This window comes from Centruroides sculpturatus, unplaced genomic scaffold (genome assembly GCF_000671375.1).
Source record: "Centruroides sculpturatus isolate CEXI.00-Female unplaced genomic scaffold, Cexi_2.0 scaffold935, whole genome shotgun sequence".
Classification (NCBI taxonomy): Eukaryota; Metazoa; Arthropoda; class Arachnida; order Scorpiones; family Buthidae; genus Centruroides; species Centruroides sculpturatus.
The window spans coordinates 81,619-105,246 of NW_019385175.1; the positions used below are offsets into that span (position 1 = coordinate 81,619).

General features: G+C 30.7%; 1 protein-coding gene across 1 annotated transcript; it reads left to right on the plus strand.

The window, feature by feature from the left end:
- The first annotated feature begins 5,450 nt into the window (after window positions 1-5,450).
- Window positions 5,451-20,963, plus strand: LOC111635760 (nudC domain-containing protein 1-like). The gene is made up of 8 exons (XM_023380824.1): window positions 5,451-5,568; window positions 14,374-14,528; window positions 14,615-14,788; window positions 14,857-15,058; window positions 15,293-15,475; window positions 15,797-16,010; window positions 19,287-19,431; window positions 19,496-20,963. The coding sequence occupies exons 1-8, from the start codon at window positions 5,457-5,459 to the stop codon at window positions 19,688-19,690; spliced, it is 1,380 nt and encodes a 459-aa protein (XP_023236592.1). The 5' UTR covers window positions 5,451-5,456; the 3' UTR covers window positions 19,691-20,963.
- Window positions 20,964-23,628: the final 2,665 nt, after the last annotated feature.

The window sequence follows — 23,628 nt, forward strand, 5'->3', positions numbered from 1 at the left end:
TATCATTATAATATAATTTTATATTGTATTAAATACTTTGTGTCTTGATTGTTTGGTTGATGCAAAATATATAATGAATATAGTTTATATTACATTTATTAGATAAATTATTGTTTAAAATAAAACAAGTCACCAGGGAATTTGGTAACTTCTGTGGACTTAGAGTTTGAGAATGAAATAGAATAAAGAGTTGTTTAGAAGAAAACAAAGGATCAGATACATGTCATCAAAACATATAACAGAGACTTTCTTTTACCATTTATATGTTGCCTGGAAAAATAAGCTGGTAAGAGTTCTTGTTGGACTTTGCTGGCACTGAAACATGAGGCTAAGAGACTAGAAGGAAATCAAATGCTTTTCAATTATATTTAGTGGAACCTCACTTAATGAGTACCTTGCATACTGAGTAATTTGCGTAACAAGTGACGAAAAGAGGGGAAGTCCCGGATTGTGCATGTTCCATCAGTCTGTGTTTAGCACTTGTTCTGCTAGCATCTTAGTTTCACTTCTGATCACACATTTTTCCAAACTTGTGTTCACACATATTACATATAAACATCAAGAACCATAGCCCGTTATATAATAACTGACATTGGAAATACCACAGCTATGGATAACTTTATTTAAACAATCCAAGTTATAATTTTGTGTTCTGATTTTATTCCATTACTATGCACGGCATCATCAATCAATATTTATATGTTTTGGGGAGTTCAAGTTATTACAGCAGGTTTCTTTAAAGAATATTTATTTATTCAATTTTATTAATTTATTCTATATTCCAACCACGCGCATTACGTAATTTGGAAAGTCCGTTAAAAGCTGTCAATTCGAAAATTAAGGTATTCGATTTCGCCTGAAGACGACGGTTGTAAACTGTTGAAAGTACTAGCGAGCACGTCTGAAATTTAACAAAAAGCAATAAAATTTTTTTGGGTTTTGTAACTAAAAGGAAATAAACATCATTTATTTTTACCATATACTTAAGCAAAAATAAATTAAATTTGAAATAAAATAATCAACTTATCTCACAACAAATTTGTTTAATAACTAATGTTCAATCACAGTTACAGGTCATTATGAGGTTACAAATTCCATGAATTTTAAACAAATTGAACAAAATTTTAGAAATGCAAATTCCAATAATTTCAAATTCAAAAGATTCTAAATAATTTATACAAAAATTTATTAAGTAAATAAAAATAAACAATAAAAAATAACAGAATTAAATGTAGATACATACATAACATTTGATTAACCATATAAAGCCTTCTAGGCATTTGGCAATGAATGTACTATACATCTGTAATATTAATGCACTCTCCTCTCTATTCTTGCTTGTATCTCCAAAATTTTCATATATTCTGCTAATTTTTTATCTTGCAGTTTCTAATAATTTTAGTGTCATTCCCTAATAATTCTACATGTTGGGTTACAAAGGATAACAGGGCTGTAGAATAGTTTTTCCTTCTTGTGCCATATTGATGTCGTTTTAGCTTACATTGTAATGCATAAATGTTGTTTGTTAGTTTAAAAATTTGCTGCTAGATAAGTTGAGTATTTTATTTCAGTCTAAAATCCAGTTGTAACCTAACAAGAGAGAAATAAATTTTACCATGAGTCAAATTCCAAAACAGACATTCCAAAAATTCTATTTAAATTTAATTAACTTATGATGTTTCACAAAAGAGACAAATTACAACATTTATGATATTTACAAAGTAGGTTTCCACATACACACAAATAGATTTAAGTTCAAGTAGTCCGCAAATCCTGAACAGGTCCGTCGAAAAGACACTTTATGACACAATCCTTGAGTAGTAACTAGATGTAGTTCCTTCCAGTGTTCGTCAAAGAAACAGCTAAACAAAAGCAACCTTGTTTCGAGCGTAACATTAAACAAACCTTCTGATCGGAGTTCAATTGACCAAATCTACATTACTGACCAACAACTTTGACCAACTTCGACCAATTTGAAGTTCTTTTAGTCTAAGTTAAACAAACTCCAATGAAATGTCCTTAACCTGACGTTCCTACAAACTTAACTTTCCCGCCTAAACTTTAACCTTTTATATGGATTGAGCGGCATGATTGATTGACCAATCAGTGCTTCCCTGCTCTCTCAGAGGTCTGATGATCGGCAGCCAATCAGCGATCATGCATTCAAATCTACTGGTCATTTTCCATCAGTTTCTACGGTGTCAACCGTTGCTCATTTGAAATAGAGAAAAAGACGAATCGTGTTTCTGCATGATTCTATCCCGACACCATGTATAAAGACTTCAGCACTTCTTACCCCCGTATTCACCAATGCGAGTTAGAGCTAGAGTTAACTCTAACTCATGTTGGTGAATACGGGGGTTAGAGGTTGTAGACAAGATGTTTGAATGGAGATGGAAGATGAAACTCAGGAAATTACTCTATTGACTGGTGTACATTGCATACTTTTCAGATAATAATTAACATAAGTACAATAATTTAAAATGACAACATTTAGTTTGGAAGACCCTGTATTATCTTAAAACAATCTTATGAATACTATTAGTCTATTACCTTTTATAATAAAATTATAAAAACGTTAAATATTAGTTATATATAGATATACTAAAGGTATGTAAGTAAACATATTTAAAAGCTGTTATTTTTGGTTTGAAATTAATTAATTAAATTACAGAATCTCGTTTGCTTGGCTTAGCTTTAGCTTTAGCCTTATTCTTAGTCTTAGTCTGAAAATAATCTACTTTTAAGATACATTTAGCTATTAAAAGTCAGACCAGTTTATTGTAAGATAAGTCTGTCTGATACTAAGAATCTGTTGCCATTTTGACTAGTGAACAAAATTATGTTACATTTAATTTCTCATCAAATTTTTCATTAGTATGAGAAAACAGATTTATTTGTTCTGTGAACTACACAAATCTGCTTTCACTTGTTTTTCTTCTTGAAAATTAAAGGGGGAATTAATGTACTAAGTTTTTTGTCAATAAAATTGGAATTAAAGTACTGTCCAACCACAGATCCCAGAGCCCCAGTTGGTAGATTTCAAGGAACAATCTTATTTCCTTGCTGGTTGAGGAAAGTGGAACAAATACAAATTGGTGTGCATTGTTAAACATTGTTGTTAAACTATAGTTTATCATTTTTCTTTCTTTACTATAGTGTACATTTGTATTGAATTCATTTGATTATGGATCTGGCACCTTCTGTGAGTTTGGATAATAAACAGTCAAAGCAAATATATTATTCACAATGTACATAGTAGTACTTGTAAGCAATGCATTCAAATTAACTAATAAGTATAGATTCTAAACAGTAGATTGTTAATATGATAACTATTAATTAAGTTTAATTTCAATTGCAAATTTGTTTACTGATGTAAACTAACTCATTTTCTAGGTAACTACCTTATTTTCATAATAGACTTGTCTTTTTCATCTATGCACTGTAATGTTTAGGGCTCTCTTATCCATGGTTGGACAGTACAAAAGTTTACATAAGCCATTTAAATTTTATTATAGGAAAAGCATTATCCCATTCCTGTGAGAAAATCTTGCTTTAAATCTAATCAGAAAATTTGTATTTTATCACCGACTGTTTCCAATTCTTTATCCATTCCTTTACCAATGGATGTAACTTGCATCAGGATTGACAGATCTGATACATCTTTAACAAGTAAACATGTATCATATAGCATATTATGATAGTGCAATTCATCAACAGGTCAAAACATGCTTATGTGATCACAATATTAACTGTAAAAAAATATAGTAATGCTCTTTTCTTCATAATGTAGATAACTTTTAAACATGATCTTTTCTGCATTAAAAAGCATTTTTAATGCTTACACTCATTATATAAATATATAATTAAATTGGAATTAGCATGCCCTTTACAATTACATTTTTGTGCATTGTGTACATTTGATTAGGAAGGGGTGGCAGATAATTTTCCTTTATAATATAATTATTTTTAGGGTCTCAATGATATTTTTGGTAATCAATTAATAATAATGATATATTGTATATGCAAAAAAACTTTTGTTAGATAAAAATCTATATTTAAATGTTTTAAACTGATAAATAAGACAATGAAAATATCACTCCACATCATTATCATTTTACAAAATATGTTATAGAGAATATAGAATCAAGGAGATAGCTTGACATAATAATTGATTGCAATGCTAAGAAGCAACATTGATCACAGTATATTGTTACACTTCTTAATGACAATTAAGAAGTATAAATGATATTTTGTATTTTATAATATAATTATTTAAATTTGCCATTGTATTTTATTCTTTGAATTTTATATAATTACATAAACATTTAAAATATATTGATTGTCTTAATTAATTAATCACATCTTTTTTTCTTTTTAATTAAATGCATTTAATATCCAGTTTTCTAAAAATTTTCTGTTAACAGGCTATTTTTTGAAAATCTGTATACAGAATGATTACAAAATTGTAAACAGTTTATGGCACTTTTGGGTACGTTTTCAAAGTGTCCTCTTGTGTCCAGTCAGAACACTGGTAACAATACAGTATCAGTGAAAGGATGCTGGTGTGAGATTATGATGGCATAGTGTTGTGTTTGAGGGAAAAGAATGTTCCAGAAAAATATGTTAGGTTCGTCAAGGAAACCTACAAGGGAGCAGAGATCCAAGTTAAGAGCAGTGTGGATACTATAGAAGGGTTCTTCGTTAATGTTGGTTTACATCAGGGATCTGCCTTAGTCCTTATTTGTTTGACCTGATAATGGATGTGATGGTATGTGACGTGAAGTGTGAGGCTCTGTTGAGTATGCCATTTACGGATTATATTGTGTTGTCTTTCCCAAACCAAGGCTGAGAAGAAACTGGAAGATTGGAGGAAAGTTTTGGAAGAAAGGGGCATGAAGATTAGCAGAACTAAAACAGTTTATATGACTGAATGGTAGAGACGAGTGTAATATTAAATCCAAAATGTGCCACTCCCTTTGGTTCCAAGTTTTAAATATCTTGGAACATTTGTCAAGATAGGAGGAAGATTGAACTCGGAGGTACAGCATAGAATTCAACGTGGATGGATGAACTGGAGGAAGCTGAGTGGTGTGTTATGCGACAAGAAAGTTAGCTGCAATCTGAAAGGAAAATTGTATAAATCAGTTGTTAAACCTGCAATGTTATATGGAGCGGAGACATGGGCAATAATAAGAGCCCAAGAAAGAAAGGTGGAGGTGGTGGAGATGAGAATGTTGAGATAGATGTATGAAGTGTCAAGGAAGGATAGAATAACTAACCTCTAAAAATAAGGATAGAATAAGGAATGATNTCGAATTTAATCACAAATAATAATATTATTTTTATGCAATTTTATAAATTTGATATTAAAATATAATTTAAATTCATTAAATGCTTACTTTTAAGAAATAATGTTTTTTTTATTTATTTATTAAATAAACGAAGGATTCAAGATGGCGACCAGATTAGATTTGAGGCCCAACAGGAATTTGTTAGACTCGAAATTTGAAAGCTATCGCCTTTCTTTAGACCCTCTTCCGATATTAAAACAAAATCTACAAGAAGGTAAATTATTATTTATTATTTTAATGTTTATATTATTTATTATAACATTGGAATATGAAGCTATGTGACAAATATGACAATGTTTGTGTACATTTTGCATAATGTTTTTTGATGAATCTTGCTTGAGAATATTCTGAATTAAATTATAAATGATTCACTCAGTTGTGCAGTTATTAAAGCATTATACATTGATTAGTGCAGTGCAATCTTTCAAATGCAAACTCTTCAATGCTGAGATGTTATCAAAAGGATGCTAAATCAGTAAATATTGATGGTAAGATTGCACATGAGTCTGTTGGGACCTTATCAGAGCTGTAGACCATGCCCATAGTCGTAAAAAAAAGTGAAAGGAAGTATGGGCATGGTCTACAGCAGTGGTTCTTGATGTTTTTTGTGTCGTGGATCCCTAAAGCTCCTGTACCTTGATGGAATGGCCAAGCAATCATGTCAGCCTACCGCTCTGGGAAACCTGGGAGTGAATCTGGACGAGTCAAGAAAGCCCCAGGAATTTTCCAGGTGGTAGACTGTCTGGATATGTCGGATGCTGTCCCTAACCACCCAACCACCCCATTGGGCCTGGCTGAACCCATAATGGGCTTGCTAAAAAAGGCCCTCTTAGTGCCCACGTGGCAGAAAGAGTTAAAAATAAAAAAACCATGATGGACTGCACCACTGGTTGAGAAATGCAAGTATATGCCTCTGAAAATATCCCAACGGCCTTTTTCTTAGCTGCAATAACCCACCATCAACTACTGTAAATCATTGAGCTATAATTCGGCAATAATAATAATAAATTACAAATTTAATTATTTAATTAAATTGTAATTAGCAAATTCAATATGAGATGGCACCTAATGCCTCCTTCTAGGGCAGTATTAGGCATTATTATTGCCAAATTATAGCCAGATGATTTATGGCAGTTGATGGTAGGTTATTGCTATGTATCGGGTTTAGTAAAGTTGTTTATATTCGTAGCTGCATTTGTATCATGGCTTCTGTAAGTTTATATAATATATATTGATTTACTTATATTCTACAGTCTGTTTGTGAAAGATTCACATATAATAGCATATTATTATTATTGAAGATTTGAGCTACAATTAATATATATATATAAATAATTCTTTTGCCAGTTGGATGGCCAAGGTGGTTGTGTTGGTTCGTCGCTTTGGAGAATTCGATTTAAATCTGGGCATTCAAAAAATCCTCAGGAATTTTGTGGAAGATGATCTGTTTTGAAAATGCAGAAATAAAAGGTTCTCTTAATGTCCACAAGGTGGAAAGAGTAAAAAAAGAAAAAATACCATTTCATCATTTTAATACTAATGCTAAATGTGCAGATAATTAGAAATGTAGTGGTAGACAGTTATAAACACCTTAAAAAAGATTACTTATAATATGCACTAGTAATAAATCTGAAAATTTGTTATTATTAGCATTTTATTATATCCTATTTAATTCTACAGTAAGCATGATTATATTATCATGCTTCTAAAACTTGAAATTGAATTTTATTATCCTTGAACACTAGAAAATATAAATGTATATGATTAGAGTCATTTTTGCAATTTATTTAGAAATAAATTTCAGCAATATAATTCTAAATATATAAATCATGAATTTAATTATTAATATATCAGAATTTCCAAAGCAAGTAACAATATTGGATGAACTGATTAATTAGGAATAAGTGGAGGCTAATAATATAAAAGTCAAGATGGCTGATAGCTGAGGCATTTAAGGCATCAGCTTTAACTGCCTCAGCTATTGGCCATTTTGAGAACCTGGGACTGAATCCAGGGAAATGATTGGGCATGTGTCTCACCACCCAATCATTTTCCATTATGGGATCTGGTTGACTCCATGATGAGTGTGATTAAAAGACTTTCTGAGCCATCCCAGACAAATTTGAATTGGGGCCCTCATGACTTCAGACATTTTTCTTTAGGGTAATATTTTCTTATAAAAGATTGGTTTGGGACCCCCTGTTAGTAGAGGCCACAGGCAATTACCCTTTTTACTCATAAGATAATGTGCCATTGCTTAGTACACATAAGACAGAAAGAGTAAAAAAACTGATCAGATCATTTCAAACTTATATTAATATAATAAAACTTTTTCCAACTTCATTTTATAATATTGAAATAATTTTCTACAAAATTTATTTTTCCAAATCAAAATATCATAATTCAATTAAATTTATAGAAAATTTGTACACAATTTCATCTCTGTCAAGGAATTTTAATTGATTAATTTAAGTTACCTTTGTATCAGCAAAAAGTTTAAAAGGAATTATAAGTTCCTTCATGAGATATGATCCTCCAAAACTTCTTTGTGCAGTACCAAATAATTTATAAAAATAAATGAAAGTTTAATGGCAAAAGTTATTGGAACAGTATGCTAAAAAATGTTTAAGATTTAATGTTTTCCTCTTCACAAGAAGACAATATAAAGTGTGATGTGAGGTCATTTGATGGCATATACTTAAGAGTGTATGTCTTTAGTTTATGCCTATAACTAGGTTGTAGCAAAATTAAAATATTTACTGAATATATATAATTATAATATGAAGATATTATTCCTTTTGAAGAGTGACTAAAAGCAATAAAACTTTGACACTTCCGTGTTGTGGCGTTATTGACAGCGATTTGTTAAATTTCAGACGTGCTCGCTAGTACTTTCAACAGTTTACAACCATCGTCTTCAGGCGAAATCGAATACCTTAATTTTCGAATTGACAGCTTTTAACGGACTTTCCAAATTACGTAATGCGCGTGGTTGGAATATAGAATAAATTAATAAAATTGAATAAATAAATATTCTTTAAAGAAACCTGCTGTAATAACTTGAACTCCCCAAAACATATAAATATTGATTGATGATGCCGTGCATAGTAATGGAATAAAATCAGAACACAAAATTATAACTTGGATTGTTTAAATAAAGTTATCNCACGTCTGAAATTTAACAAAAAGCAATAAAATTTTTTTGGGTTTTGTAACTAAAAGGAAATAAACATCATTTATTTTTACCATATACTTAAGCAAAAATAAATTAAATTTGAAATAAAATAATCAACTTATCTCACAACAAATTTGTTTAATAACTAATGTTCAATCACAGTTACAGGTCATTATGAGGTTACAAATTCCATGAATTTTAAACAAATTGAACAAAATTTTAGAAATGCAAATTCCAATAATTTCAAATTCAAAAGATTCTAAATAATTTATACAAAAATTTATTAAGTAAATAAAAATAAACAATAAAAAATAACAGAATTAAATGTAGATACATACATAACATTTGATTAACCATATAAAGCCTTCTAGGCATTTGGCAATGAATGTACTATACATCTGTAATATTAATGCACTCTCCTCTCTATTCTTGCTTGTATCTCCAAAATTTTCATATATTCTGCTAATTTTTTATCTTGCAGTTTCTAATAATTTTAGTGTCATTCCCTAATAATTCTACATGTTGGGTTACAAAGGATAACAGGGCTGTAGAATAGTTTTTCCTTCTTGTGCCATATTGATGTCGTTTTAGCTTACATTGTAATGCATAAATGTTGTTTGTTAGTTTAAAAATTTGCTGCTAGATAAGTTGAGTATTTTATTTCAGTCTAAAATCCAGTTGTAACCTAACAAGAGAGAAATAAATTTTACCATGAGTCAAATTCCAAAACAGACATTCCAAAAATTCTATTTAAATTTAATTAACTTATGATGTTTCACAAAAGAGACAAATTACAACATTTATGATATTTACAAAGTAGGTTTCCACATACACACAAATAGATTTAAGTTCAAGTAGTCCGCAAATCCTGAACAGGTCCGTCGAAAAGACACTTTATGACACAATCCTTGAGTAGTAACTAGATGTAGTTCCTTCCAGTGTTCGTCAAAGAAACAGCTAAACAAAAGCAACCTTGTTTCGAGCGTAACATTAAACAAACCTTCTGATCGGAGTTCAATTGACCAAATCTACATTACTGACCAACAACTTTGACCAACTTCGACCAATTTGAAGTTCTTTTAGTCTAAGTTAAACAAACTCCAATGAAATGTCCTTAACCTGACGTTCCTACAAACTTAACTTTCCCGCCTAAACTTTAACCTTTTATATGGATTGAGCGGCATGATTGATTGACCAATCAGTGCTTCCCTGCTCTCTCAGAGGTCTGATGATCGGCAGCCAATCAGCGATCATGCATTCAAATCTACTGGTCATTTTCCATCAGTTTCTACGGTGTCAACCGTTGCTCATTTGAAATAGAGAAAAAGACGAATCGTGTTTCTGCATGATTCTATCCCGACACCATGTATAAAGACTTCAGCACTTCTTACCCCCGTATTCACCAATGCGAGTTAGAGCTAGAGTTAACTCTAACTCATGTTGGTGAATACGGGGGTTAGAGGTTGTAGACAAGATGTTTGAATGGAGATGGAAGATGAAACTCAGGAAATTACTCTATTGACTGGTGTACATTGCATACTTTTCAGATAATAATTAACATAAGTACAATAATTTAAAATGACAACATTTAGTTTGGAAGACCCTGTATTATCTTAAAACAATCTTATGAATACTATTAGTCTATTACCTTTTATAATAAAATTATAAAAACGTTAAATATTAGTTATATATAGATATACTAAAGGTATGTAAGTAAACATATTTAAAAGCTGTTATTTTTGGTTTGAAATTAATTAATTAAATTACAGAATCTCGTTTGCTTGGCTTAGCTTTAGCTTTAGCCTTATTCTTAGTCTTAGTCTGAAAATAATCTACTTTTAAGATACATTTAGCTATTAAAAGTCAGACCAGTTTATTGTAAGATAAGTCTGTCTGATACTAAGAATCTGTTGCCATTTTGACTAGTGAACAAAATTATGTTACATTTAATTTCTCATCAAATTTTTCATTAGTATGAGAAAACAGATTTATTTGTTCTGTGAACTACACAAATCTGCTTTCACTTGTTTTTCTTCTTGAAAATTAAAGGGGGAATTAATGTACTAAGTTTTTTGTCAATAAAATTGGAATTAAAGTACTGTCCAACCACAGATCCCAGAGCCCCAGTTGGTAGATTTCAAGGAACAATCTTATTTCCTTGCTGGTTGAGGAAAGTGGAACAAATACAAATTGGTGTGCATTGTTAAACATTGTTGTTAAACTATAGTTTATCATTTTTCTTTCTTTACTATAGTGTACATTTGTATTGAATTCATTTGATTATGGATCTGGCACCTTCTGTGAGTTTGGATAATAAACAGTCAAAGCAAATATATTATTCACAATGTACATAGTAGTACTTGTAAGCAATGCATTCAAATTAACTAATAAGTATAGATTCTAAACAGTAGATTGTTAATATGATAACTATTAATTAAGTTTAATTTCAATTGCAAATTTGTTTACTGATGTAAACTAACTCATTTTCTAGGTAACTACCTTATTTTCATAATAGACTTGTCTTTTTCATCTATGCACTGTAATGTTTAGGGCTCTCTTATCCATGGTTGGACAGTACAAAAGTTTACATAAGCCATTTAAATTTTATTATAGGAAAAGCATTATCCCATTCCTGTGAGAAAATCTTGCTTTAAATCTAATCAGAAAATTTGTATTTTATCACCGACTGTTTCCAATTCTTTATCCATTCCTTTACCAATGGATGTAACTTGCATCAGGATTGACAGATCTGATACATCTTTAACAAGTAAACATGTATCATATAGCATATTATGATAGTGCAATTCATCAACAGGTCAAAACATGCTTATGTGATCACAATATTAACTGTAAAAAAATATAGTAATGCTCTTTTCTTCATAATGTAGATAACTTTTAAACATGATCTTTTCTGCATTAAAAAGCATTTTTAATGCTTACACTCATTATATAAATATATAATTAAATTGGAATTAGCATGCCCTTTACAATTACATTTTTGTGCATTGTGTACATTTGATTAGGAAGGGGTGGCAGATAATTTTCCTTTATAATATAATTATTTTTAGGGTCTCAATGATATTTTTGGTAATCAATTAATAATAATGATATATTGTATATGCAAAAAAACTTTTGTTAGATAAAAATCTATATTTAAATGTTTTAAACTGATAAATAAGACAATGAAAATATCACTCCACATCATTATCATTTTACAAAATATGTTATAGAGAATATAGAATCAAGGAGATAGCTTGACATAATAATTGATTGCAATGCTAAGAAGCAACATTGATCACAGTATATTGTTACACTTCTTAATGACAATTAAGAAGTATAAATGATATTTTGTATTTTATAATATAATTATTTAAATTTGCCATTGTATTTTATTCTTTGAATTTTATATAATTACATAAACATTTAAAATATATTGATTGTCTTAATTAATTAATCACATCTTTTTTTCTTTTTAATTAAATGCATTTAATATCCAGTTTTCTAAAAATTTTCTGTTAACAGGCTATTTTTTGAAAATCTGTATACAGAATGATTACAAAATTGTAAACAGTTTATGGCACTTTTGGGTACGTTTTCAAAGTGTCCTCTTGTGTCCAGTCAGAACACTGGTAACAATACAGTATCAGTGAAAGGATGCTGGTGTGAGATTATGATGGCATAGTGTTGTGTTTGAGGGAAAAGAATGTTCCAGAAAAATATGTTAGGTTCGTCAAGGAAACCTACAAGGGAGCAGAGATCCAAGTTAAGAGCAGTGTGGATACTATAGAAGGGTTCTTCGTTAATGTTGGTTTACATCAGGGATCTGCCTTAGTCCTTATTTGTTTGACCTGATAATGGATGTGATGGTATGTGACGTGAAGTGTGAGGCTCTGTTGAGTATGCCATTTACGGATTATATTGTGTTGTCTTTCCCAAACCAAGGCTGAGAAGAAACTGGAAGATTGGAGGAAAGTTTTGGAAGAAAGGGGCATGAAGATTAGCAGAACTAAAACAGTTTATATGACTGAATGGTAGAGACGAGTGTAATATTAAATCCAAAATGTGCCACTCCCTTTGGTTCCAAGTTTTAAATATCTTGGAACATTTGTCAAGATAGGAGGAAGATTGAACTCGGAGGTACAGCATAGAATTCAACGTGGATGGATGAACTGGAGGAAGCTGAGTGGTGTGTTATGCGACAAGAAAGTTAGCTGCAATCTGAAAGGAAAATTGTATAAATCAGTTGTTAAACCTGCAATGTTATATGGAGCGGAGACATGGGCAATAATAAGAGCCCAAGAAAGAAAGGTGGAGGTGGTGGAGATGAGAATGTTGAGATAGATGTATGAAGTGTCAAGGAAGGATAGAATAACTAACCTCTAAAAATAAGGATAGAATAAGGAATGATTTTATTAGAGGTTCTGTTAAGGTGGGCCCCTTGAGCAAAAAGATGCAAGAATGCAGATTGAGGTGGTTTGGTCATGTAAAGTGAATAAGCAACAATTATGTTGGAAAGAAGATCGGAAAACTGGTAGTAAAAGGAAGAGGAAAAGAGGACCAAAGATGCATTGGAAAGATTAGGTGAAAGAAGACTTGAATCTGAAGGGACTTAAGAGAGATGAAGCCCTTGACAGGGAGAAATGGAAGAAACATATTAGAGAAGGAAATGCCAACTCCAAATAAACATGGGAAAAGGCAAGGATAAAGAAAGAAAGTGTTGTGTTTGACACAGAGCCGTAGTGTTTATCTTAATCATCTGTATTCATGTAGAATAGAAAAGAAAATGATAACCATGGACATATCTAAGGGTATGGATACATGGGAAAATGGTTTGAGCTAAACTTTCCAACAGTTCCTGCTTAATGACACTATTTTATGGAAAATTCTATATACTGTTCTTGGGATATGTTGATAGCTCTGAGTTAATCCAGTTTAAATTTTTTACTGTAATATTTTACTGTATAGCAAGTAAAACTATTGTAAAATGCTAGAATTGGAACAAAGTTTTGTGAATCCATTATGAAAATTTACATATCAAAGGAGACATCAAAGAAATAAGCTTGTTGCATTACTAAATTCATTATTATATATCACTTCAAACTTTTCTCAAGGAGTTATTATATTTATTCTCTTTAACATTTTTAAGAGGAATTTCTTGTCATCAGTAGCATGCCATAGATGTTTAATTGTAAATTTTTGAAAATTTCTATTTAATATGTAAATGTCCACCTCATGGTCATATGGTCTAGAAGATAAGTTGGCCTATCACTTTGAGGGACTCTGAAATTAAATCCAGAGTTGAAAAACCCAAGAAATTTTTTTGGGGTGCTCTGCCCTTTGCTATCAGCCACCACACAATGGGCTTGATTATAAAAAGCTCTCTTGGTGCCCATAGGATGGAAGGAGTGGAAAAAAAAGTCCATCCTTGAAGATAGTCTGTTATCCAGGTCAAAAACATTAATTCATTCTTTAACTTCTGCTGTTAAAGGTGTATTGATTAATTCAACAGTTTAATCTAATTTTAATACGTTGATATTTTATTCATAGACAAGTGTTGAATCATTGCTTTCTGCAATTTTAAATATGTTTTATAGCTATTTTTAATGTAGTCAGCAGATTACAAATGGTTTTTTTTCTTTAAAATATTTTTTGATATTATTAAGCTTAAATATAAAATTATTATACTTATGAGAAGAAACTATTCATATAAATTTTTATTACATGTTGTTTCATTATATAATTCCAAGAAGATTAATTTTTGTAATATTTACAAAAATTAATCTTTTTTTTTATAGCTAATATGATTTAAGTAAGATTTTAAAATGTATTTTTCTATTTATTTAGGAGTTCAAAATGTCGATTTGGGAGAAGATAGATTCTCATATTTGGAAATATGCATGTCTGGTCTTTTCAATCACTTAAATCAAGATCCTTGGGCCTTAAACTGTTTATTTTATGTAAATGAAAGTCACCACATTTGTTGGATTTGCCTTTCACAGGTTACATATAGATAAATGCATCATTTCATTTTATTAATGTGAAGCAAATCAGCACATTAATGCACATAACATTTATATTTCTATAGGATGGCAGATTGACAGATAGAAAGTTTGTGTGGCAAATTCCTGTCGAATCTGGTAATTTTTCATCTAATGCAAGTATCAGCTTTCCGGGAATGGAGTGGGCCGTTGTCAGTAATGGAAGTAGAACAATTTACATTCTTAATACACCGAGCAGGAGTCAGGGTGAACCATGGCAGGCAAGTATGTTCACTCTTTTAATGTATGTCTTGATGTTATAGTAGCTTGATATTGTATTTAATTGCAGCTTTGTTTTACCTATGAAGTTGATGGCTGTTCTTCGCAGTCTCTTTTATTCAATAGTATTTACAGTAGTTATCCAAGCAGAAATCAAATAGATTGTGTTCTTGCTCACATTTCAAAACCACATAATGTACAAGGAAGTTGTAAACTACCTGAAACAACGATTCACTTTATACTAGTTCTAGAATGGTTGACATTTACTTGTGGTAAGTATTAAATTACCAGATGAAATTTTACACAATTATCTTGCTACAATTTAAACTTATAATACAGTTCACAAGCTAAATTCATGTATTGAAATTAGATTACTGTTAGACTTGCTCAGATTTAACAAGTAAAAATTAATTATGATGATGATACGTATTATAATTTTAAGTTTCATTAATTAGCAAGAAATTAATTAATATTTTAAAAAGTATTAAATTTATATAATTTAATAGCTGTAGGAAATGATAATAATGTGTGGAATTTGAAACGTCTGAGGCGTCTAGTAGGGAGTAGCATACCAAATTATGTTGTAATTGAACCAGGAGGAAGTGCACTGTGTCTTGCAACAGAAAAAGAATTTAGTTTTATATATGACTCAGGAAAGCAAGAAGAAATTACAGTTGAAGAACAGAAAGGTAAACACTATATTTTCTTTGTAGAAAAGGGCTGGCAGAATTACAATTTAATAAAAAGTAAAATACATCTGGATACAAGTCCAATTTTGCTTGTTTCCATTGCAGAGACAACCTTTCTTTAGAGGCTATGCCTCTGCACAAATATGCAAAACAGTTTAAAATGTCCTCAGGTGACAATCCAAACACAATTAAAAATATAATATTTCTTTGTATTCTCGTATCCAGATGTATTTTACTTTTTATTAAACTATATTTTCTTCCTTAGAAATTGATAGTGTTTATATAAAATTTTTAAATAAACAAATTTTTTTTATATTTTAGTGACAATATTACTCCCATTATACACATATATACAGTCTATGGAAGATGTCAATGTCATATTTCGTCTTCCAGAAAATATTAATACAAGTGACATATCAGTCATTATACAATCATCTCATTTAGAAGTTAAGTTTAAAGGTAAAACTGTATTGGAAGGACCTTTATGCAACACTGTTAATGTTGATGCAAGTACATGGATAGTAGATGGAGAAAAGTGAGTTTATTATTATTTTTTTATATATTTTGTATTTGGTTATAGAATTAATAAAAACATATAAAAATTTGTCTTTAACATAAAAAATAGTTAATAAAAGTAGTTTATAATAAATAAATTAAAATCTCAATATTCTAACAGATCAATATACAGTGGGTGATCAGTAAACGAACATAGTCCGTTCCAAGACTTTGTTCATTAACCGATTATCGATTTACCATAGGTTTTTATGGGAATTTGATTAATTTGTTTCAAAGACTATAAAAAATAAAAAATATATTCTTTTTTTTACTATGTTTATTTATATGTAATAGTAAAAATACATATATATGCAGTCTTACATTTTTATTAGTCATGTTTTTTCTGTTTGTGGGGGTTAAAGAATCTGTCCAATGTCTATTGCTTTTCTCTTTTCTTCTCAGGATTTTTTGGGGATCTCCAACCCCATTAGCCTTATTCTGGTTTGGATGCCACTTGGATGATTGTTTTACTGACATCCCTGGAGTTCTTATGTCATCAGATCAGTTTCAGGTTCCATTATAAGCTCTAAAGTGCTCTTTATTTCTCAGATGTGATTTTCATTACTCCATTAGCAGCTTCAGACTTCATGATATACCTTTCATAGCTAAGATTGTATCTACTGTAGACCTGTTCAAGCTATTACAGAAACAAAAAAATAATTTAATAAATCTCTCAGAAGGTATGCAAATTGATTGCCGCTGGTATGAGTTAATAGATGGTGCTAAAACAAGTTAAGATTGTTATAATTTTTGTAAAATTAATTTGTAAAAGAACTTTTTCATTGTAAACCTGATACTGGTATAATGTAAATGTTGTTTGTGTATCAAACGGTTTTACATACGTATATTAAGTTTTTGCTATGTTAACTGGTTTTACTACATCTGTTATACACCCATGTGTAAAAAAGTTTTTATATGATTGTGAGTATTTTAGAAGTTTGTCTGTTGGAATTATAATTGTTTGAGTTTTTAGATGTATATTAATATGGAATACACAATTTTAGGTTAAAATATTGATTAAGGATGAGGACGGTTTGCCTCCCACTCCCTAATTTGAGATAAATAAGAAACAATTTTTATAATTTACAAAATTGGAAAATGTAGGTGTTTTTTGTGATTTGATTTGTTTCATGCAATATAACATAGTCATGTTTTAATATTTCTTGTTTTATTTGTAATAGCACTGAAGAGGGGTTGGAATACATTGTACCAACCCGAAATATATTTGTAGTCCAATGAAAAATAAAAGATAATTTGCTAACCAGATATTGCTGTAAGATACGTCTACCAAAGTGTGTTTTTGGATTACAGAGACAAATTTACAATTGTAATATAATATACAGCAAGCCGTTTATATAATTAACAGTGCCCGTCTGACAGTCTCGTGAAGACTATAAAAAATTATTTGTCAGAAAGGTAAACAAAAAGCTGGAATTACAAGGGGAGAGTTTCAAAATTTGGAGGGATACTATCTGATCGGTATCAGGTTGAGCATCGATGTTGACGTCTTCCGCACTCCGAAAGGTTTCGAATTGTTACCTGAAGACAAGGGAAAATCAATCGGTATTCATTATTTTCTGTCGCTTCTTTTTATGTTTGTTCAGTAAAGTGTTTGTTGTCTGATGATAAAAATCTTTCACGAAAGTGTTCGTTAACTGATCACCCACTGTACTTCATTGGTTAATCATATTAGAGTTCTCATCATCCAATGTAGAATGGATCAAGGGTTCCTCAGATATAAAAAATTTGGATAACAAAGAATATTTGACAAATTGTTAAATAAACTGGATTTGGATACATTAACATGTACAGTATATGTATTCTAATTATTAAGCATAATGACTTAAATCATACAATGAAACAGTCATAAATAAAAGTATTTATTAAAGTAAATATGCCTACAGATACAGTTAAAATGTCTTTCATCTTTTTTAAAATTTACATTACTCAAATTAATTCTTTCTAAAACATCTAGAAGTCATCAAGAGATCCTCTTTTGTATACTGTACATTGCACAATCAAGATTCATTGAATGTGAAATTCCCAAAATGTTTAGATTGCTTTGATAACTCGGAATCATTTCTTTGTTTGTTCTGAATGGGGATCTGTTGATTCATGGCTTCCTTTAAAATGTTTATGCTATTCCTACACTTGTGTACACAACATGGTGTTATTACTATATGTTTCTTTAACCAGATTTAGTACAGTTTTTAGCAAGATTAAACATTAATAATGTATCACACGCATTAAAAGAATTCTGATAGTATACAATGTAAAAAAGCAGTTTATGCAGTTTAAACAGATCAAGATCTATTTTTTATGTACAGTAGAACTGAATTAAGAAGGCTTATGGAGAATAAATTAGAACATTTCAAGTTAGAGATGTAAATTTTTCTTGTATAAAGCATTTAAGAAAATTTCCTGCTTAAGTATACAGAAATTCTTGTCCACAACCAGAACACGAAATTGCTTAAGAACTTTTTTTGACTATACCCTATCAAAAATTTTAATTGCTTATGAAAAAAGAAAAAAATGATATTAGTATGATTTTAGGTTTTGAAACAGATTTTTACAATTTATTTACATTGTTGCCAGTTAACCAACAGCCTACAGAAGATGTCATATTTCGTCTTCCAGAAAATATTAATACAAGTGACATATCAGTCATTACATAACAAAATATATGTCTAATGTAGCTTGCTTCATCTATGTAAATAAATAGATACAATATTCCTCTATAATACAGCTTATATAGTAAATAAATATGAATTATTGAAAGAAAACCCATAGTATTTTCATTTCTGTTTAAGAAGCTTTTTAAATTGGTCCCTTGATAATAAACTTCTTAATGTATTTGCTACAACAGAACTTGATTAACTTATTTCGTTAAATTGCATTTTTCCAGGGATTATTTACAATTTAAAAAATATAATGACCATACAAACAAATTTTGGGTCTATTTAAATCTTTATCCTTTTTTAAATTCCAGCCAGAGAGAGATGGTTAACAACTTAATATAAAAGACTCTATTTTATCTTCATTTATTGTCATACTGTTAAGAAATTCTTTACAGAATTGTGGATGAGTATAATTTGCTACAATTTGCTACAATTTGCTGTCTTTCTAGTACTAATGAAACACTCAAACTGTTCTTGTATTAAGATAGAACATTTCTATTTATATTTCATGAACCAATAGAATGATTTTCTAAATATTTATTATAAACTAACACATGGTATTTTTGATTTTTATTTAGACTTGAAATAACTCTCAGTAAATCAGAAGTGGGGTTATTATGGTCCGAATTAGTAATAGGAAATACTCGTGGGGAAGAAGTTATGGATCCTTCATTAGTAGCAGAGATTCATAATCGTTTGGCTCACCTCACAAGTGAAGTCGAGGTATATCTTTTATTTATTATAAAATAATTTTATTGTTGTTTTAATGGTAATTACTATATTTTAGGTAAATGACAAAAACAAACCTCCATTTAATGCTCAACAACTAGAAGAATGTGATATTTCAAATGAATTTTTTCTTTTTATGAGACTGGATGGAAACACTCACAGAGTAACACATCATGTAATGTATTATTTTTATACTGTATATTATTATTATTACTCTTTAAACTCAGAATCAGCCAATGGAAAACTTGTTTGACTAACTAGTTTTGCTATACAAGTTCCCCTTGTAGCTTGAAGGGTAAAAACAATAATGTATCAGGAGAAAAAAAAATTTAAAAAGAGATTTTAGTTTTCTAAATTCCTTTGAAGTGGTCCTGTTCATGTGGTATAATTCTCTAATGCCTCTTTTTTTCGAGGGCTTTCCACAACAATTTCTTTTGGTCTGTTATCATATGCCTTCTCCAGGTCAGTTAAAAGTCAATGATTTGTTCTTTACCATGCAGTTTTTCAGAATTTGTCAACTAGTCGTACAAGATTGAACATGAGAAAGACGGTGCAGATTTAGTAAAGTTTTGTTCCTAATTAATATGCTGTAAGTCTTTTCTAAATGTGTATGATAAACCCAGTGGTAAACTATGCACAAACTACATAGGAATTTTTAAAAAAGGAGATATCAAATACCTGTGTTACATTCCACTGGCATCTTTTCTTGTTTCTCCCCTTAGTATTAGTATTTTATTGAAGATATTGGTCATGATTATTATAATTTTGTTATCCCATGTGTTTCCACATTTCTCGGTCTTGGCATACTTCCTATTCTTTCTTAAGTCATTATCATTGTGAATACATTGATCAAATGGCATTTTGGAAGGCTTGAAGGAAGGACAAATTTTTTTTGGTCTGTTTCTGATGGTGTTCTCAGCTTCAGTAATTATTAATCTTTCACTTGTACATATTCTTGTTCTTTAAGCTTAATTACTTAAGGTATAATTTTATTTCTCCTTCCTTGTTACCTTTTTTTACGTTTTCTATTAAAGTGAATACATTTCCTCCATAATGGTTTTATCCTGTAGCAGGTCGATTAAAATTCTCATTCCAAATTTCTTTCCATTTATCCATATCCACAAACAATACTCTTACAGTACATTATTCATTTTAAAGCTCTTTTCTGTTGCCATTTATGAATGTATACATTTCAATCAGCTTTTCCCCATTGTCATATTTCTCACTCTAGAGCAGAGGAACATAATCATTTCTTTTTGGAATTGTTTCTCTCAATTTATCCCAGAATATTAATTCTTTTCCTTCCCCAATGAATTATCTGTTGGAGATTTGTATGAGCTGAGTTTTGGTAATGTGATCATACTCAAATTTTTAGTTGTAAAAGATTATGCTTTGGCTATTCAATAATAAATTATGGGGATCATAAAATGTGACTTTTTCAATATGGCATAGTTAATAATTACTTGTTAACAAGTATGTTGCGGTAAGAACATTTTCATATATAGACATTTTAAATTTAATTTTTGTTCTAAATGTCCATTATTTTTTAAATCATCTATATTTATACTCAGTTATCTAAAATAAATATAGGATTTATTATTATAATAAGAAACCAAAAATTATAATTTTGAAATCCAAATCTCACAATTATGGAATATTTTTACATCTTAAGCATTACTGCCAATATAGTGGAAACAGGGGTTTTCCGATTTAAATTATAGATACTTTCTTTACTATATTCTCTAAGGCTATGTCCTATGTGGCAGCTCAAAACAAACTGACTCAAGCAAACGTGCGTGCAGGAAGCAGCTACCAAGCAAGTTTGATCGCTGCTTCCACTACTCACGCTTCCAAAGAAGAAAATGGCTGATTTTGTAGATTTATTTATCATTCTGTTTTTATTTAAACAGAATGATATAACATATGTACTAATTTAATAATTTCTGATTTTGTATAAATGTAAGGTAACTAAAGAGGGCACTATCTTCAAAAGTATCAATCAGTTAAAAGTTTGCTTATCCTTTTGGGACCATAGTGTTATGCAGAACCAGAATTTTCTTTATATTTTTTCTTCCATTGTTTAGTTTAGATACAGCTTTCTTACATGGACTAAGGTCTGAAGTCATGAGTAATTATGAATTTTGAAAACAATCAATCAAGTGCCTATCTTTTTTATACTCCTTTGTTTGTTCCAACTTCTTAATTGTTCTGTAAGAAGTGCTTTTGTCTTTCCTAACCCTTATCCTATCACCAAAATAGTTGCCAATTTTGAAGACACATTTATTCTCTTCAGTTACGAGGGCTGTTCAAAAAGTATCGGACCTTTGGTTGGCAAAAATTGATTTTGAGGTACAAAACTCTAATCCCCTTCAAAGTAGTCTCCTTGGTAGTGTATACACTTCTCCCAGCGTTCCTGCCATTGCTGGAAACACTGCTGGAACGCATCTTTTGGAATGGCCATCAGCCGGTCCGTCGCATTCCGCACAATGTCTTCTCTCGACTAAAATTGGATTCCTTTTAGTGGCATTTTCAGCTTGAGAAATAGCCAAACATCACTCGGAGCCATGTGGGAAGAGTACGGAGCGTGACAAACCACAGGAGTGTCGTGTTTGGTGACGAAAGCCCGAATCAGATGCGCAGAATGGGCGGATGTGTTATCACGATGGAGCTGCCAAGTTTTGATCGACCACAGATCCGGTTATTTGCATCGCACAGCATCGGAAAGACGACGAAGGACCTCCTGGTAGTACTCCTTTGCAATGGTTTGGCCTCATGGTGCGAACTCACGATACACCACCCCACGAGAGTCGAAAAACTGTCAACATGACCTTGATATTGCTGCGGACCTGCCGCGCTTTTTTTGGCCTTGAGGATCATCCCCGAAAGCCTGCTGAATCTTGTGAATGGTTTACACTCGGGTATCGCCAAGGTTTTTGGCAAAATTTGATGTAATATCGCTACTCACGTTGTTCAGTCATTTTCCAACTTAGTGGAATCCGATGAGAGCTCGCTACATGTCCTCACTCATAGGCCGACTGCCAACGACTGACGCTTCCTGCAGGCGGGAAAAAATTCAGGACTGTGCATGATTGTCCCCTCCACAACTCCACCGAAAGAGCGCATCATTGGTTTACGCAGAAAAAATAAAAGTCCGATACTTTTTGAACAGACCTCGTATATATATAAGGTCTTGTACCCAAGCAAAATTCGTTGACTTTTTTCCAGTACTTCCTTTTAAACATTACATCACTTTTTACATTTTTCTAGCACAAAGGAAGTACTCAAAAAGAAAGTAAGCTTTCCTAGTTCTTTTTTTCATCTTTCTCAAACATTCATTGACACTTGTGGGACTCTCTCACTTCTGGAAAAGAAAATCCAAAGAAAAATTGAGTTTGGGTTTTTACTGTTAATTCAACACAATTTTGCTTTAACAAATTAAGACTGTTTAGCCTAGAAAAATGTAAGTAACAGTTTTTATTATGGAATACATTCATTTTTGACAAAAGAATCTGTAAATGTGTGTCACCTATCTTTACCAAATTGTTCTAAAAAATTTTATAATCATTATTTTAACCTCACCTATGTTGTGACGTTTGACCCTCAGGGTTAAACTCTATATATTTCATTACAGTATCAGTACATTTTTTATACTAGATGTCGCTATGCATCATAATTTTTATATTAAAATGAACTTTCAAAAAAAATATAAAAACAAAAAAGAATTTTTTCATTAGGATTAACATTGACAAAAATTCAACATGGCGGCCACACACAACAGAGAAAAATTTGAACATGGGATAGGTTAATGATAAGGACAAAATAAGTATACTAACCCAGGGGTCGGCAACCTGCAAATATTTATTTTATCAAAAAAAAAAAATTTAAAAATCGTTCTGAATTGATTAAATTAATTAACGAGGATTAGGCACCGATTCTATCTCTCAGCCACTTGTACTCGCTTTTCACCGCACCCCTCCCCGTGACACGCGTCGTCGGATGTTTCTATTATCTAATTTGTTGTGAAAAACAATACTTATATATGAATAAATAGATTAGTTTTTATCAAAAAACTTTATTTATGCGAGTACTATTTATTGTTGGCAAGAAAAAATTTTGTGGCTCTTTAAAAACTTTGAAATTTTGTAAATTGTAATTTTGGCTCTTCCGACTCAAAAGGTTGCCGACCCCTGG

Excerpts from the sequence above, each read along its gene's own strand:
- LOC111635760 (XM_023380824.1), top strand. The coding sequence starts at position 5,457 with ATGGCGACCAGATTAGATTTGAGGCCCAACAGGAATTTGTTAGACTCG. Across the intron at positions 16,011-19,286 it reads TGGATAGTAGATGGAGAAAA|ACTTGAAATAACTCTCAGTA; the intron begins GTGAGTTTATTA and ends ATTTTTATTTAG. Across the intron at positions 19,432-19,495 it reads ACCTCACAAGTGAAGTCGAG|GTAAATGACAAAAACAAACC; the intron begins GTATATCTTTTA and ends ACTATATTTTAG.